The sequence below is a fragment of the Triturus cristatus genome, chromosome 10 (genome assembly GCF_964204655.1).
Source record: "Triturus cristatus chromosome 10, aTriCri1.1, whole genome shotgun sequence".
Lineage (NCBI taxonomy): Eukaryota > Metazoa > Chordata > Amphibia > Caudata > Salamandridae > Triturus > Triturus cristatus.
Window position 1 is genome coordinate 1226357777 of NC_140593.1, and position 15160 is coordinate 1226372936.

At 52.1% G+C, this 15160-nt stretch overlaps 1 protein-coding gene across 3 annotated transcripts in view; it reads right to left on the bottom strand.

The window, feature by feature from the left end:
- SLC6A8 (solute carrier family 6 member 8) overlaps positions 1-15160 on the bottom strand; it is a 293475-nt gene that overhangs the window by 33143 nt on the left and 245172 nt on the right. For all 3 annotated transcript variants that reach the window (XR_014969688.1, XM_085629797.1, XM_085629798.1), the window contains exons 5-6: positions 12352-12486; positions 9251-9354 (exon numbers count right to left, since the gene is read on the bottom strand). Coding sequence is in view for 2 of the 3 variants with exons in the window: in XM_085629797.1 (XP_085485923.1) it covers positions 9251-9354; positions 12352-12486 (239 nt within the window). In the remaining variant the exon portion in view is untranslated. The remainder of the gene's footprint in view (positions 1-9250; positions 9355-12351; positions 12487-15160) is intronic.

Here is a 15160-nt window from a genome sequence, read left to right on the forward strand (position 1 = left end):
CAAAAGCATAATCCAGAGCTGTTAAACTTGCCATGCCTAGCAGCTGCATTGCTGTTTTGTTTTGGGTGGGGGGGGGGGGGAGAGGAGGGGGAAGAGTAGCTGAACTGTAATTGTGTGGATTTTTTGCCTCCTCTTGTATTTCAGCTAGGCAGTCCGCAAAATGAATCAAGGACGTGTTCTGCTCTAATCTTGGATACAATGAAGTGTCCTCATACAGATGAAATGTTACTCCAAGACTGTTTACACGTTGGTGTCCCAGGTGCAGGTTGAAACGGACTGGTACTATCCCCAAAAAGAAGAATTGGTTCAAGAACTAAGTCCGGCCTGACACTAACAGCATTCTATCCAAGAAGCGCTCTTCCCTCGTTCCCTTCTCTTACAGGGAAAAGTGTACTTCTGCCTCACTGACAACCAATTGTTTGATTGCATCATTTGGGTAAAGACTCGAAAAGCTGCAAACAAATCTTTTCTCGAACTCAATTGATGCACTCGTGTCATTCCAATAAACGTAGGACAAGCTATATGTTTGGACTTCAATGCTCTGGTTATAAGTACATTCCAGTGCAAAGTGGTTTTCTGTCCTGTCACATAAGGTTCCAAAGGAGGCGACACCTGCAATTGTGTATGAGCATCCTATGCGGGGCCCAGAACATGGCGGAGATTGACTCGGGTCACGACACTTTGAAAGAATAAATTAAACTATCGGACTGTTGTATTGAAGTGTTAATCTACACTAAGATTTATGAAGTGGCAAATTAAAGTACTCACTCCTGTCACACTAAGAAAGTAGATACATAATCTCACTGTGAAGGTGTTAACTAAACCCATAAGGGGCATCTTGCATGAACATGTAGTTAAAATAAAGTAATTAATAGTGTTTAGGTATGGAATGAAAGATGAGCATGAAATTACATGCAGTTTGAGAAAATGTGTTGAAATGCTTTTAATGCTTTAAATCTTGCTACGTGAACGAGCTAAAGCACAAAAACACACGTTGGAAATAAGTGTAGCTTGCATTCCCCCTTTAACATTTTTGAACAACAAGCATTGGCCGCGCGGCCGTGAAAGAGAAAGTGAGCCACACGGGTAACATGGAGGGGGGGGGGGGGCTAAAGCAACACAGGGAAGGCTGGCATATGGTGAGCACTATCGCGGCCGCTTTGATGTTCTCAGTGGCCGCGCGGCTCACTCAGAACATCAAAGCGCCCGCGAAATGTACAAGCAGGCTGCCAAAAGGTGCGCGCGCCCGGCGCACATGCACTGTAGTTGGGGGCCTGAAAAGCACTCGTTTGCACTTCCAAATCCCCGTTTTCTAAAGCTCTCGCCAGAGCAGCGCTAAAGCGCTGGCTCAGGCAAGACATAAAAAATGGGTCAAGCAATGTGACATGTACAGTGGCGGCTCCGCCGCTAAGGCGGGGGATCGTCGGCCCACTGAACAAAAGGAAAAATGAAATGAAAATAAATCTCATTATTATCATTTTAGTTTCCCTATTTCATCAGTGGCTCTCGGGGCGGGGCTGGCCAGAGCAGGCGGAGGAGTCGTTTACACTCCCTAAGTGCGCACGACTGCTTGGCCGACCCTCTTGGACCGGCCAAACAGTCCTGCGCACTTTGCATGCTCGCCACCGGGCTGCATTACACAGCCTGGTGAGGAACTCGCAAAGCCTCCCATTCCCTGTCTGAGCGTCGAACCACGGCACTCAGACCAATCACAGCACTGCATTGCAGGGTTGTGATTGGCTCAGGGGAGCCTGGGAGCTTCCTGCTGCCGGCCGGGACTGCAGGAAGAGAAGGAAGACGATGGAGAGGCGGTGGCTGGCCATTACAGGCAAGTGTTTTTTTATTTTAATCTCTTTTTCATCGTCTCTCCCTTCTCCCCCTCCACCTGTCCAGTAGCTGCCGCTACTGTATGTATCTAATAATAACTGTGCTTCTGTGAATGTAAGTCAAAGATGACAGAGAGGGACCCCCTCACCAAAGGGACAGCGCACCAAAAGCGACTATCCAGTCAGAAAAGAATTATCCCTTTGTTTTTTTTAAAATACTATGTCAGCCACCCTTTACATAATTTTCTCACAAGTTCATCATTCACTCATTCAAGTTTACCACCAATATCACCAAAATAGTACCTCAAAAGGCACATGTATAAAACGATTCTGCTTTATTCCTAAAAACAAACCCTTTCATTTCTTCTTATCACATAGAGATTTTTCCAACAACAGTACACAGACATTTCATAAAAGAACATAAAAATAGACGCATGAATAAAAACATAAAAAGGGAGACTGCATTAGGCAATCAATTTGACTGAAAATAGTCACTAATCGATCATGGTCATTGATCAAGGTGCAAAGTATTATCAAATCATTATCATCTACAGTGTCAACCAAAGCCTGATCTATTTAGTACAAAAACAAGTTCGCATCGATGCGTTTCGGTGGATTCCTCTTGTTCTCAACCACCTTCTTCAGGATAAATAGATGTCTCCCACCATTACACAGTTATTTTATTTTTTACGGTGGCTCAAAATGTTCTTGTTCTTTAAAGTTCCTAGTATCGTGCCATTTTACTGTGGACCAATATTATTTATTTTATAATTTTATCTTTCTGTTGATTAATTAATTAATTGGTTCACATAGTATCCAACTTTTTTCCCGGTCAGGTATTCTATTACCCAGTCACATTTATTTGCTTATATCCTGGTTCTTTGCATGATATCTTAACTCGCCTTTCTTATATCCGGTCAAGTGGTGCCCATTAGGTATGGAAAACCGGCACTTCAAAATCCCTCCTCGCGTTCATCTATTTCTGTGAATGTATACATGGCAACATTTTAGAAGACAAAAGTGGGGCATAAAAAAAAAAATTGCGAGAATGTATTTCCCCCATTGACTTCTATTGAGGACTGAATCTGGTCTGTTGTCATATATGGGACTTGTAAGCGTGCTGCTGCAAGATCAGATATCAGAAATGAAAATATACGTTTTTGTTTTTCTTACCTGTCAGGCGCACAGAGAAAGCGCTGTGGCAGGCAGAGAGCATGACAAAAATGTGCACTGGCCTGCAGGAGCAACTTACTGGCAGTGCATCCTCCGAGGCACACAAGACCAGTCCCTGTCGGCAGACGCCAGCGGAGGAATCGGGTTTCCGCATGCCGGAATCGGAGGCGGGAGACTAGCCTTGAAATCGGTAGCCACCCGCCTGAATCGGTAGGGTTGGCATGTATGGGAATGCCAAACAGTTCATAACCGTGGTTACTAAAATAACGTTCACGGCGATATCACCATTGCGCCACGTCAATAATATTCAATTATTTAAATATGGTTTCCATACGTTTGCGAATGTTTAATGAATCGGAGTCAGTGAGGAATAACTGCTTCACAGCGATATATGCAGAGCGGCAGGATGGTTTCTGGACAGAGATGGCAGAGACAGACAGCCCTGTCACCCTGTCAGGATCCTGCCCTCCACCGGGGCAAGTAAAGTACCAGGAGGGAAGAGAGAAGGGTGCAGTGTCCTGCAGGACACCTTCTAGTGTTTGTAAATGGTGCTTCCACCAGCCCCTCCTTGAGGTCTGGCTTCCACACTCACCCCACACGCATCCATCACAGGTGTTACCGGTCAGGTGACCCTGCTAAGAAAAGGGCAGGTGCGCGCTTCATGAGCTAGTTCTGGTACCACATACCAATGCGTCCATGTGCCTTATTTCCAAGTATTTGGGCCGAGAGCGCCCTTCTTTACATAGGGGAGACAGTGGTGCTTCTCAAGGGGCAGAGCGCCCGGGGAGGTGGAAAAAGCTTCCTCCCCATCCAATAGTCCGATGTTGCTTCAGGCTCGAGCCTTCTGGACAGATACTGAGTAATGCGGAATAAACAGTGATACCACTTTGGGGGTGGTGGCTTGAGCAGAGAGACGGGAAAAACAGTGATTTCTCTGGGGTCTCTCCGGGGACAGAGCTGACCCCCCGTGCCACCCCCCGTTCTATGTCACGGCGAACAAAATAACAATGGATTAAACCCAGATCTGTGACTGGGAGTGAATGTTTAACTCCCATACTCTTTTTGTGTTGCATTTTCACCATAAGTGAGAAGGGTATGCCCAGACGTGGGTCCCGTGCTCCTTACGCCACCGGTCTCAAGCTAGCCTGGCTGGTGAGGGCTGATGCTCCGAAACCGGTCCCAGGATGCTTGTTTTCCAGTCCAGGGAGGACCTGGCTTGGTAGTTCGGGCTGGACTGTTCCATTGAGGAGCAGGGTCGAGACGGATTTGCATATGGCTGGGTCCAATGGACTACACCCAGATCTGTGACTGGGGGTGAACGTTTGACAATGTTCAACATTCCGTCCTTCATCATTGGGTGCTGCTGGACAGATACTCAGAAAGGTGGAATAAAAGTGATACCGCTTGGGGGCAGACAGGCAGGACATACAATGGTCTCTCCAGGAAGACAGAGCGGCCCCCCATCCGCCGCCATTCTACCCTCCACAGGGGCGTGTATAGGGGAGGCACTGGCAGACAGGCTGGACATGCAGTGGTCTCTCTGGGGAGACAGAGCTGCCCCCCCCCCCCCTTCTAGCCTCCACCGGGGCTTATAAAGGGGAGGCACTGGCAGACAGGCTGGACATGCAGTGGTCTCTCTGGGGAGACAGAGCTGCCCCCCCCCCCCCCATTCTAGCCTCCACCGGGGCTTATAAAGGGGAGGCACTGGCAGACAGGCTGGACATGCAGTGGTCTCTCTGGGGAGTCAGAGCTGCCCCCCCCCCCCCATTCTACCCTCCACCGGGGCGTGTATAGGGGAGGCACTGGCAGACAGGCTGGACATGCAGTGGTCTCTCTGGGGAGTCAGAGCTGTCCCCCCCCCCCCCATTCTACCCTCCACAGGGGCGTGTATAGGGAAGGCACTGGCAGACAGGCTGGACATGGAGTGGTCTCTGGGTAGGCAGAGCTGCCCCGTACCACTCTCCCCAGGGGTTTGTAAAGGGCAGTCACCAGGGACATCTTAAGTGTTTTGGGGCCCAGGGCCAAAGGTATTTTGGGGGGCCCTGTTAGGAACAGGTTTGGATTTATGGTCCAGTTTCAGCTCTCTCGTGCCCTCTTTGCCAGGTCAGTGGCAGCGCAGAGGTGCACTCCTCCAGCGAGAGTGGCATGCTTTCAAGACCGTAACACAGCAGCATCTCGCTGAAAATACTTGAAATATTCTCTGTGACACCCTCCGATTTCTTTTGTTTTGATCTAAAAGAAACGTTTTTTATGGTTGTTGCATGAAAGATAGATACAACATTCCTCTGCAAAATGACAGTAATAGACACTCGCACATCACCCACCTCAAAATAAATTAAAGGAAAAGGGTACCTAAAACAATTTGGTTAAGAAATATTTCCGGTCATAAGGCAAGACTCTCTGCAGAACAGAGCTAGCTCATGATCATGGGGGCCCCGTGAAAGGCTGGGGCCACTTTATCCATGTCTTTAAAACGTCTCAGCCCCTCTGGAGGGTAGAGGGGGGGCTGCTTTGTGTCCCCTAGAGACCACTGTATGTCCTGCCTGTCTGCCAGTGGCTCTCCCCGTCACACGCCCCAACAGGGGGCGGGGGGAGGGGGGGGGTTACAGGCATGACATAGTTATATTTCTTTAGAGACAACTCGCTCCAGCCCCTGCCCCCCACGCTCCAGCCCCCCCCCCCCCCCTTAGTCCCCCCAGCCCCCCACACAGGGGGCACTTTTGGGCGCAGCCTTCAGGGGCCTCCCAGCTGAGGAGCGATAAACACACAGGCTGTTTATTCTCTTGTCCCCTTTCAGGCCCCCATAAGGAATGAAGCCCCCCTCCGTTCCTGGAAGTGCTATGTTCAACTGGGATCTAAAAAGCATAAATCCGGTGCCTGTGAGTGGGAGAGGCTTGGGTGGAGGGACCGTCTTAGGGCTCATCCAAGCAGCAGGATGGCCCAATTGGGGGGGGGGAGGCATGGCTGAGGAATAGGAAGGTCCCAGCAATGGGCAGTCACAGGGGCCACATTCCAGTCCATCATTTTTCACTTGCTGTCTCTCTGCAAATAGGGGCAGCGGCATATGTAAATCAGACTTGGTCCTTGTCCAATAGGAACGCTCCATGTTGGGCCACTCCCCCTCTGAACAGGAAAACAAGCAACCTCGGTGTCAGTCTCATAGGGAAGGTGAGCTTGAGTCCTGTGGCACAGTGAGCACAGAGCACACATCTGGGCACGTGTTACACTAGGGGCATTGCACTGAGGAACAAGCATTGGCAATGGTAATGCCAGTAGGTCTGGCTTATGAATGAAAGTGCCTTTTGTGTCAATCAATAAGCCATCATACAACCAGTAGGACATTCACCTTTGCACTCAGCAATTCACTCTTCCATCCACCAACTCAGTCTTGCATTTACCCTTCGACACAACTGCAACAAAACCCACACAAACTCAACAACATATGCAAGATGAATTAAAAGAAACAAGTACAAAAAATGGAAATACGCTGCCGTCTACACACATTAGGCATTTGCTTGTAATAACAAAACTAAACATAGCAGAGAATGTCTGTCTTGCAGAGGTATTGTAAATAGTCTAATCTTTGTTTTCAAGTTCCAGCATTGCGGACACATTTAGAACCATCTGTTGACCATCTTGGTATGGTAAATCAATGATACATTATGGGCAACAAAAATCCAAAATGGCTGCCATTTAGAGGCAGTGGGCACGTTGGATGCGGCGCACTGCAGAGGAAATGAGCAGCAAACAAGTGACCCATTAGCACTGCCCGGAGAGCCGTAGTGTCCTCATCAGAAATAGTGAAATAAAAACGGGTTAAAACCTTGGGAGCAGCGACACAGAATGAATGGGGAAATATAAAAAAAACTAAAGGACTGGCCAACCAGCTCGGATACCGAAGCGCACTCATTTTCAGGTGGATGCGCACGTCAGAAACTGTCGTAATTCGCAGGGTCAGAGAGCCAACGACTGATGTGGACTGAACCATTGCCCCACGCAGTTCACTATCATGGATGGCAGCAGAGCTTAAGTGACACTCAGGCAGACCAATGGCAGAAGAGGACTGACTCCTTACCCCATGCCATACGCACATATGGAGGCAGAGTGTAAGTGACACTCATAGAGACCAATGGCGGAAAAGGGCTGACCCAGAGGCCCACTATGTATCTCTACGGACATGTATATTTATATATATGGATGTATGTATTATTTAATGTGGTTTTATTACAAGTTTGTGGCGGACTGCGACAAAGAGATTCTAGCAACAATTATTACAGTGCAGATCTTCTATGCCTGTGCTTGTAAGAGGCCGTAACCATCAAAACCCTTCCCTATTATGCCGGCAATCTGTGGCGTTTCATGTAACCAAATAGCTTCCTGTAGTCTCCAGTACAGAGTATTAACAGCCCACCTCACCTATTGACTTTAATAGATGCACCTCACAATAACTCTGTCAGGCCTCGTGCCTTTATCATAACATTTGATAATAAACACATCGGGCTTGTAGCCACGATCATTAGCTTTCCACCATAACCAACTCAGTCCTGCTGCATCGAGCATAAACTTTACCACAAGCCACAAAGGGCAATACAAGCAGTCTGTTTTTTTGTGGAAACACACAATTTAGGCCCAATCAATCAAATCATATACTCAGGGGAGCGTGTGGGTGGAACCTAAGGCCCTCTCTCAGTAGTCCTCTGAATGCTCTTTCTGTTGATCCCATGAGGTCAGGGAGAGTTGCACTGGCAAGCCAGGCCTAAACATCCATGTAGATTAGTGTAGCCCTGGGTATCCCATACTGCTCCCAAACACACAACTGCAATCTGACGTCTAAAGCTAATGACGGAAGGGGAGGGAACTGGGACCGTAATACATTCCTGGTGACGGCCTTCCTCCCTTCCCTGCTGCTGGCAGAGAAACAAACACCGTAAATGATCTACTTATCTGAGACATATGAACAGCATTACAATGAACAGCATTACAATGAACAGCATTACAATGAACAGCATTACAATGTCATGTGTGTGCCCCTGAAAGTTCAAGCTCAAGCTAATGAATATTGCTCCCACATGTTTATCACCTGCCTTGTTATATATGAAGTTGGCAGGTGTTTGCATGACATGTTTAAATGTGTAGTTAGTATGATGGGACGTGACTTGCATGCTTAAACTGTAACAATACTTCACAGTGTTTAATGTACTATTGAGGTTGGAATACACAGGTGGGCTCTCTGGGTTTGTGCGTGTTTCTATCGCACCTACAGTGGGGTGATGTGCGCACAATGGCTCAACAATTGTCCCTGCAGCCCCCGCTGTGAGGGGAGGGCACCGTGCACGGGTTGGCTCTTGACTGGGTCTGGAGTGTGGGTGGGGGGGGGCGTCCATGTACCTTGCAGGGGAGACCCCTCAAGTTTCATTATGTCACTGTGTGCACAAGAGCTTTCTCAATTATGCTATCAAAGTCGAATGGTAATTACATGTACTGGAACATGCTTAAGTGTCGCACTGCTTGGCACCGGGGTTGCTTTTGTGCGGAGGGAAGTATCGGCCCCTCGCGAAGGTTTAGCTGTCTCTACAGCGACTGCTAAAAGCCACATTCCACTAGAGGACAATTTAAAATGTGTTTCTTTCTACAAGTTTACATCCACAAACTGTATGGGATCGCAGGTAATCTGCCTGCTATATTCCTAAAACCCTGCTTGAAAAACGGACCTGACCTAAACTTTTAATTGCTTCCTCCCTTATTTATTTTCAGTGCCTCTCTCCTTCTTTTCTACTTTCCGCATACCTCTTGTATACGGACTACCTTAAAACGCACGCCTATCGTAGTCGCTCTTCCTTTAAAACCAAATCCCTGCAACCCAACAATATTTATTCATTCCATCAACCATTTGCATCTCACATCGCACTCTGATGCTCCCACAGAAGTCGTTCATGTACCACAAAGAAATTGGATTAAATGCATAGAATGGTTTCTTTGACAGCGCATAACTCATCCCAATAACCAATGGCTTGACCACTAACTTTGCGCTCCCGGGTAGGGTGCGATTCGCCATAAAGCGCTTCAACGCCTCATCAGGGGTAGTACGTGCTATATAAATGCAATTTCAATCGAAGTCCGTGGGTCGAACCCAGACTGAAGCACCCATACGTGCTTCTGCACCGATGCCTTTCTGCGTGCCTTGAATAGACCAAGTTATTTACAGCGATACAAGCGCTATGAATGAATGAATGAATGATGAAAGCACTTACTTGTAGCAGTCGTTGTTGAAGCGATTGTAGCTTCCCAGTGCAGTTAGCGCCCCGAGGCCGATTGCATAGGAGAAGAAAATCTGCGTGCCGGCGTCGATCCAGACCTGGGGGGACAGGGAGAGGCGGAGAGTCACAAAAGAGCGCCCACAATGCACAGGTGTATCAGCCGAGCTGGTCCCTGACGCTACCCTAGCCGCCCACAGCGCACCGGTGTATCAGCCGAGCTGGTCCCTGACGCTACCCTAGCCGCCCACAGCGCACCGGTGCATCAGCCGAGCTGGTCCCTGAGGCTACCCTAGCCGCCCACAGCGCACCGGTGTATCAGCCGAGCTGGTCCCTGACGCTACCCTAGCCGCCCACAGCGCACCGGTGTATCAGCCGAGCTGGTCCCGGAGGCTACCCTAGCCGCCCACAGCGCACCGGTGCATCAGCCGAGCTGGTCCCTGAGGCTACCCTAGCCGCCCACAGCGCACCGGTGTATCAGCCGAGCTGGTCCCTGACGCTACCCTAGCCGCCCACAGCGCACCGGTGTATCAGCCGAGCTGGTCCCTGATGCTATCCTAGCCGCCCACAGCGCACCGGTGTATCAGCCGAGCTGGTCCCTGACGCTACCCTAGCCGCCCACAGCGCACCGGTGTATCAGCCGAGCTGGTCCCTGATGCTACCCTAGCCGCCCACAGCGCACCGGTGTATCAGCCGAGCTGGTCCCTGACGCTACCCTAGCCGCCCACAGCGCACCGGTGCATCAGCCGAGCTGGTCCCTGAGGCTACCCTAGCCGCCCACAGCGCACCGGTGTATCAGCCGAGCTGGTCCCTGACGCTACCCTAGCCGCCCACAGCGCACCGGTGTATCAGCCGAGCTGGTCCCGGAGGCTACCCTAGCCGCCCACAGCGCACCGGTGTATCAGCCGAGCTGGTCCCTGAGGCTACCCTAGCCGCCCACAGTGCACCGGTGTATCAGCCGAGCTGGTCCCTGAGGCTACCCTAGCCGCCCACAGCGCACCGGTGCATCAGCCGAGCTGGCCCCTGATGCTACCCTAGCCGCCCACAGCGCACCGGTGCATCAGCCGAGCTGGTCCCTGATGCTACCCTAGCCGCCCACAGCGCACCGGTGTATCAGCCGAGCTGGTCCCTGATGCTACCCTAGCCGCCCACAGCGCACCGGTGTATCAGCCGAGCTGGTCCCTGATGCTACCCTAGCCGCCCACAGCGCACCGGTGTATCAGCCGAGCTGGTCCCTGATGCTACCCTAGCCGCCCACAGCGCACCGGTGTATCAGCCGAGCTGGTCCCTGATGCTACCCTAGCCACCCACAGCGCATCGGTGTATCAGCCGAGCTGGTCCCTGAGGCTACCCTAGCCGCCCACAGCGCACCGGTGTATCAGCCGAGCTGGTCCCTGATCCTACCCTAGCCGCCCACAGCGCACCGGTGTATCAGCCGAGCTGGTCCCGGAGGCTACCCTAGCCGCCCACAGCGCACCGGTGCATCAGCCGAGCTGGCCCCTGATGCTACCCTAGCCCTGCCGGAGCTACAGAAATACTGGTTCGATGTGCTCCTGACCCTTCCCCAGCACTCCCTGCCTGTAGAAGGAACTGGTGTGGAATGTGAGTGCCTCAGTCCTGGCACCACCAACATTTCATGTGGTGTTCCCTATGCTTTAGAGATGCGATTGACTGAACCCCAGCCCTACTGTCCTTTGAGAGGCCCTGGGATATTGTAAATTGTATTTATATAGCACTTACTACCCCTGACGAGGCGTTGAAGCGCTTGGCGGCGAGTAGCGCGCTACTCCAGAATGAAAGGTTAGCTGTAACTAGGTAGCAAATTAGTAATGCATGCTTCATTTGCCGGTGTAGGGTTAGTTGTGGTGAGTTTGTGCTCTCGAGGCTTCATGTACCTACTCTAGTGCTCTGAATGGGGGGAGATGAAGTAAAGCGGATCAGTAACCGGAAGATGTGAGATGGTTGTGGGTGATGCCCGTGCTAGTCTGCGACAGGAGCCCTGGCCAGTGACTGGCACAGCCACGAGCCACCAGCTCCTTAAAGCCAGTCCCTGTCCTCAGATTCACTGCCCCAGAACTATTGGCATTTTAGGAACCTATCGGACACGTGGCTGACTCCACACCAGCCCCACTAGCCTTTCAAGGGAACCAGTACAACATGTGGATTAGTCAGCCCGCCCCTGGCTAGCTGAGAGGTGCATAGCTGTGACACGTGGCTGACTCCACACCAGCCCCACTAGCCTTTCAAGGAGACAAGTACAACATGTGGATTAGTCAGCCCGCCCCTGGCTAGCTGGGAGGTGCATAGCTGTGACACGTGGCTGACTCCACACCAGCCCTACTAGCCGTTCAGGGGGGAGTATAACATGTGGGTGAGTCTGCCCATTCCTGGCTAGCTGGGAGGTGGACAGCTTTGACATGTGACTGGCTCCACACCAGCCCTACTAGCCTTTCACGGAGACAAGTACAACATGTGGATTAGTCAGCCCACCCCTGGCTAGCTGGGAGGTGGACAGCTTTATGTGACTGGCTCCACACCAGCCCTACTAGCCTTTCAAGGGAACCAGTACAACATTTGGGTGAGTCTACCAATCCCTGGCTAGGTGGGAGGTGGACAGCTCTGACATGTGACTGGCTCCACACCAACCCTACTAGCCTTTCAAGGGGGGCAGTACAACATTTGGGTGAGTCTACCAATCCCTGGCTAGGTGGGAGGTGGACAGCTCTGTCATTTATTTATGGATTTATTTAATGCATTTTTACATAGAGCGAACTTTACCCAAAGGTGTCAGAGCGCTTTAAAAAAGAACCAAGTAAGTTACGTAAGGTGCTCGTGATGGAATTTCCATATTAAGAAGTTACATATACAATCAAGATTATAAAAACGACAGGTGGCTTAATTAGGGTAATACAGGGTCCGAATACATACTTACAATATTGAGCTCAACTGAATACCATGCAGCCATGACTGACCCTACTCCAAACCTGCTGGCCCTTCCCATATTCTGCTCCAGCCCGCCCACCCCTGGTGAGAGCGGTGCCCTTCAGGTGAGACTGTGCCAAGAAGGAGGCCATGAGTTCGGCTGGGCCCCGCCTTACCTGTGCGTTGCCCAGTTTGGACCAGTCCGGCTTCAGGTAGAAGATGATGCCATCCAGCGCCCCGGGCAGCATGGCCCCCCTGATGAGGAGGATGAGGAGCACCACGTAGGGGAAGGTGGCAGTGAAGTACACGATCTGTGAGAGAGAGAGGGTATAGCGCTTAGAAAGTGTGCTCAGCCTAGGCCTAGTGTGAGCAGATAGCGCAGGCACAGAAAGGCGAAGTAGTTTACCCAGGATCACACAGTTTGGTAATGAAGCCCTGGAACACATCTCCACTGACAACAATTTAGCTTTACCAGAGGGCAGATAGGGCTGGGCTAGAGTCTAACTTCTTTCTGGCCAGCTGTTACCAGTGCTTGGCAGTGCCAACTCCCCCACTGCCCACCGGTGCCAACTCCCCCACTGCCTATCTGAGCCAACTCCCCCACTGTCCATTGGTGCCAACTCCCTCACTGCCCGTTGGTGCCATCTCCCCCACTGTCCATCGATGTCAACTCCCCCACTGCCTATCAGGGACAGTTCCCTCCACTGCCCATCGGTGCCAACTCCCCCACTGCCCATCGACACCAGCTTCCCACTGCCCATCGGTGCCAGCCCTCCCACTGCCAACCGGTGTCAACTCCCCCACTGCCGATCAGAGAAAGTTCCACCCACTGCCAGTCGGCGCCCACTGCCCATTGATGCCAACTCCCCCACTGCTCATCGGTGCCAAATTCCCCACTGCGCGCTGGTGCCAACTCCTCCACTGCCCACCGGTGCCAACCCTCCTGACTGCTCACCGGTGCCAACTCCCCCACTGCCCATCAGGGAAATTTCCCATCACTGCCCATTGGTTCCAACTCCCCCAGTGCCTATCAGTGAACGTTCCCACCACTGCCAACTGGTGCCAACTCCTGCACTGCCAGTCAGAGCCAACTTTTCCACTGCCCATTGATGCCCACTCCTCCACTGCCCATCGGGCCTGCTCCCCCGCTGTGCATAGGTGCCACCCAACTCCCCACTGCCTATCAGTGACAGTTCGCTCCATTGCCCAAGACTGCCAACTCCCCCACTGCCCATCGGTGCCAACTTCCCCTCTGCTCATCAGTGCCATCTCCTCCACTACCCATCAGTGCCAACTCCCCCACTGCCTATCAGTGACAATTCCCTCCACAGCCCATCAGTGCCAACTCCTCCACTGCCCATCGATGCCAACTGTCCCACTGCCTATCAGTCAAAGATCCCTCCAATGCCCGTAGGTTCCACCTCTCCCACTGCCCATCGGTGTTAACACCCCAAATGATTACCGGTGCCAACCCCATCCCCCAACTGCTTATCAGTGAAAGTTCCCCCACTGTCGATGTCAACTCCCCCACTGCCCATCAGTGACAGTTCCCTCCACTGCCCATTGGTGCCAACTCCCCGACTGCCCATCAGCACCAGCTCCCCACTGCCCATCGGTGCCAACTGCCCCACTGCCTATCAGTGAAAGTTCCCACCACTGCCCACCTGTGCCAACTCTAGCACTGCCCGTCAGAGCCAACTTCTCCACTGCCCATAGATGCTAACTCCTCCACTGTCCATCGGGCCTGCTCCCCCACTGTCCAAAGGTGCCACCCAATTCCCCACTGCCTATCAGTGACAGTTTGCTCCATTGCCCACCAGTGCCAACTCCCCCACTGCCCATCGGTGCCAACTTCCCCTCTGCTCATCAGTGCCATCTCCTCCACTGCCCATCAGTGCCAACTCCCCCACTGCGAATCAGTGAAAGTTCCCTCCGCTGCCCATCAGCACAAACTTCTCCACTGCCCATCAGTGTCAACTAACACACCGCCCATCAGTGCCAATTGCCCCACTGCCCACCAGTGCCAACTCCCCTACTGCCTACAAGTGAAAGTTCCCTACACCCCACCAGTGCCAACCCTCCTTACAGCTCACCGGTGCCAACTCCCCCATTGCCCATCAGTGAAAGCTCTCTCCACTGCCCACCGGTGCCAACTCCCCCACTGCCTACAAGTGAAAGTTCCCTCCACTGGCCACTGGGGCCAACTCCCCTACTGCCCATCGGTGCCAACTTCCACACTGCCCACTGGTGCCAACTACCCCACTGCTCACCGGTGTTAACTCCCCCACTGCCCATGGGTGCCAACTTCCCCCCTGCCCATCGGTGCCAACTGCCCCACTGCCTGCCAGTAAAAGTTCCCTCCACTGCACATCAGAGCGAGTCTGACGTCATTGTGAGAGTCACACAAAAAGTGAAGGTGAGTACACAGCGGACTGTTTCCGGGTCCCCTGTCCGTCTTTCAACCCATATGTACGCCCTCTCCCATACTGATGCCAGATAACCACCCCACAGCTGGCACAAGTTGAGTAGCCTTCTTAACAGGCTTGGCAGAGAGGCCAAGAGAGGAATGGGCGTGGAATCTGAACCCCTCTTACTGTTCTAGGCAGGATTGAGAGGCACTGGTGAGAATTTGAGGAGGCGGCTTTGCTGGGTCTTTCCTTTGAGGTCCTCTGAGGCCCTCACATGGGGTCCTCAGGTGTGCTGAAGGCATCTGCCAATGTTCACAGAGAGGGGGCAGTGCTGCCGGGCAATCCTGCCACACGCCCACCACGGCAGGAGTGGGGGCACTGCTGGAGGTCCGATGAGAGGACGTGCATAATCCAGGGGCCCATTGTGTCACAAGCACGATGGAAGAGAATATGCTGCTGGCCAGGTCAGAGGTCACCGAATGGACCGCACGAGCCCATTGTGTCACAAGCCCGAGAGTCGAAAGATGAGGAACATGCTGGCTGGCCAGTTCACAGGTCGCCGAATAAACCAGTAGTT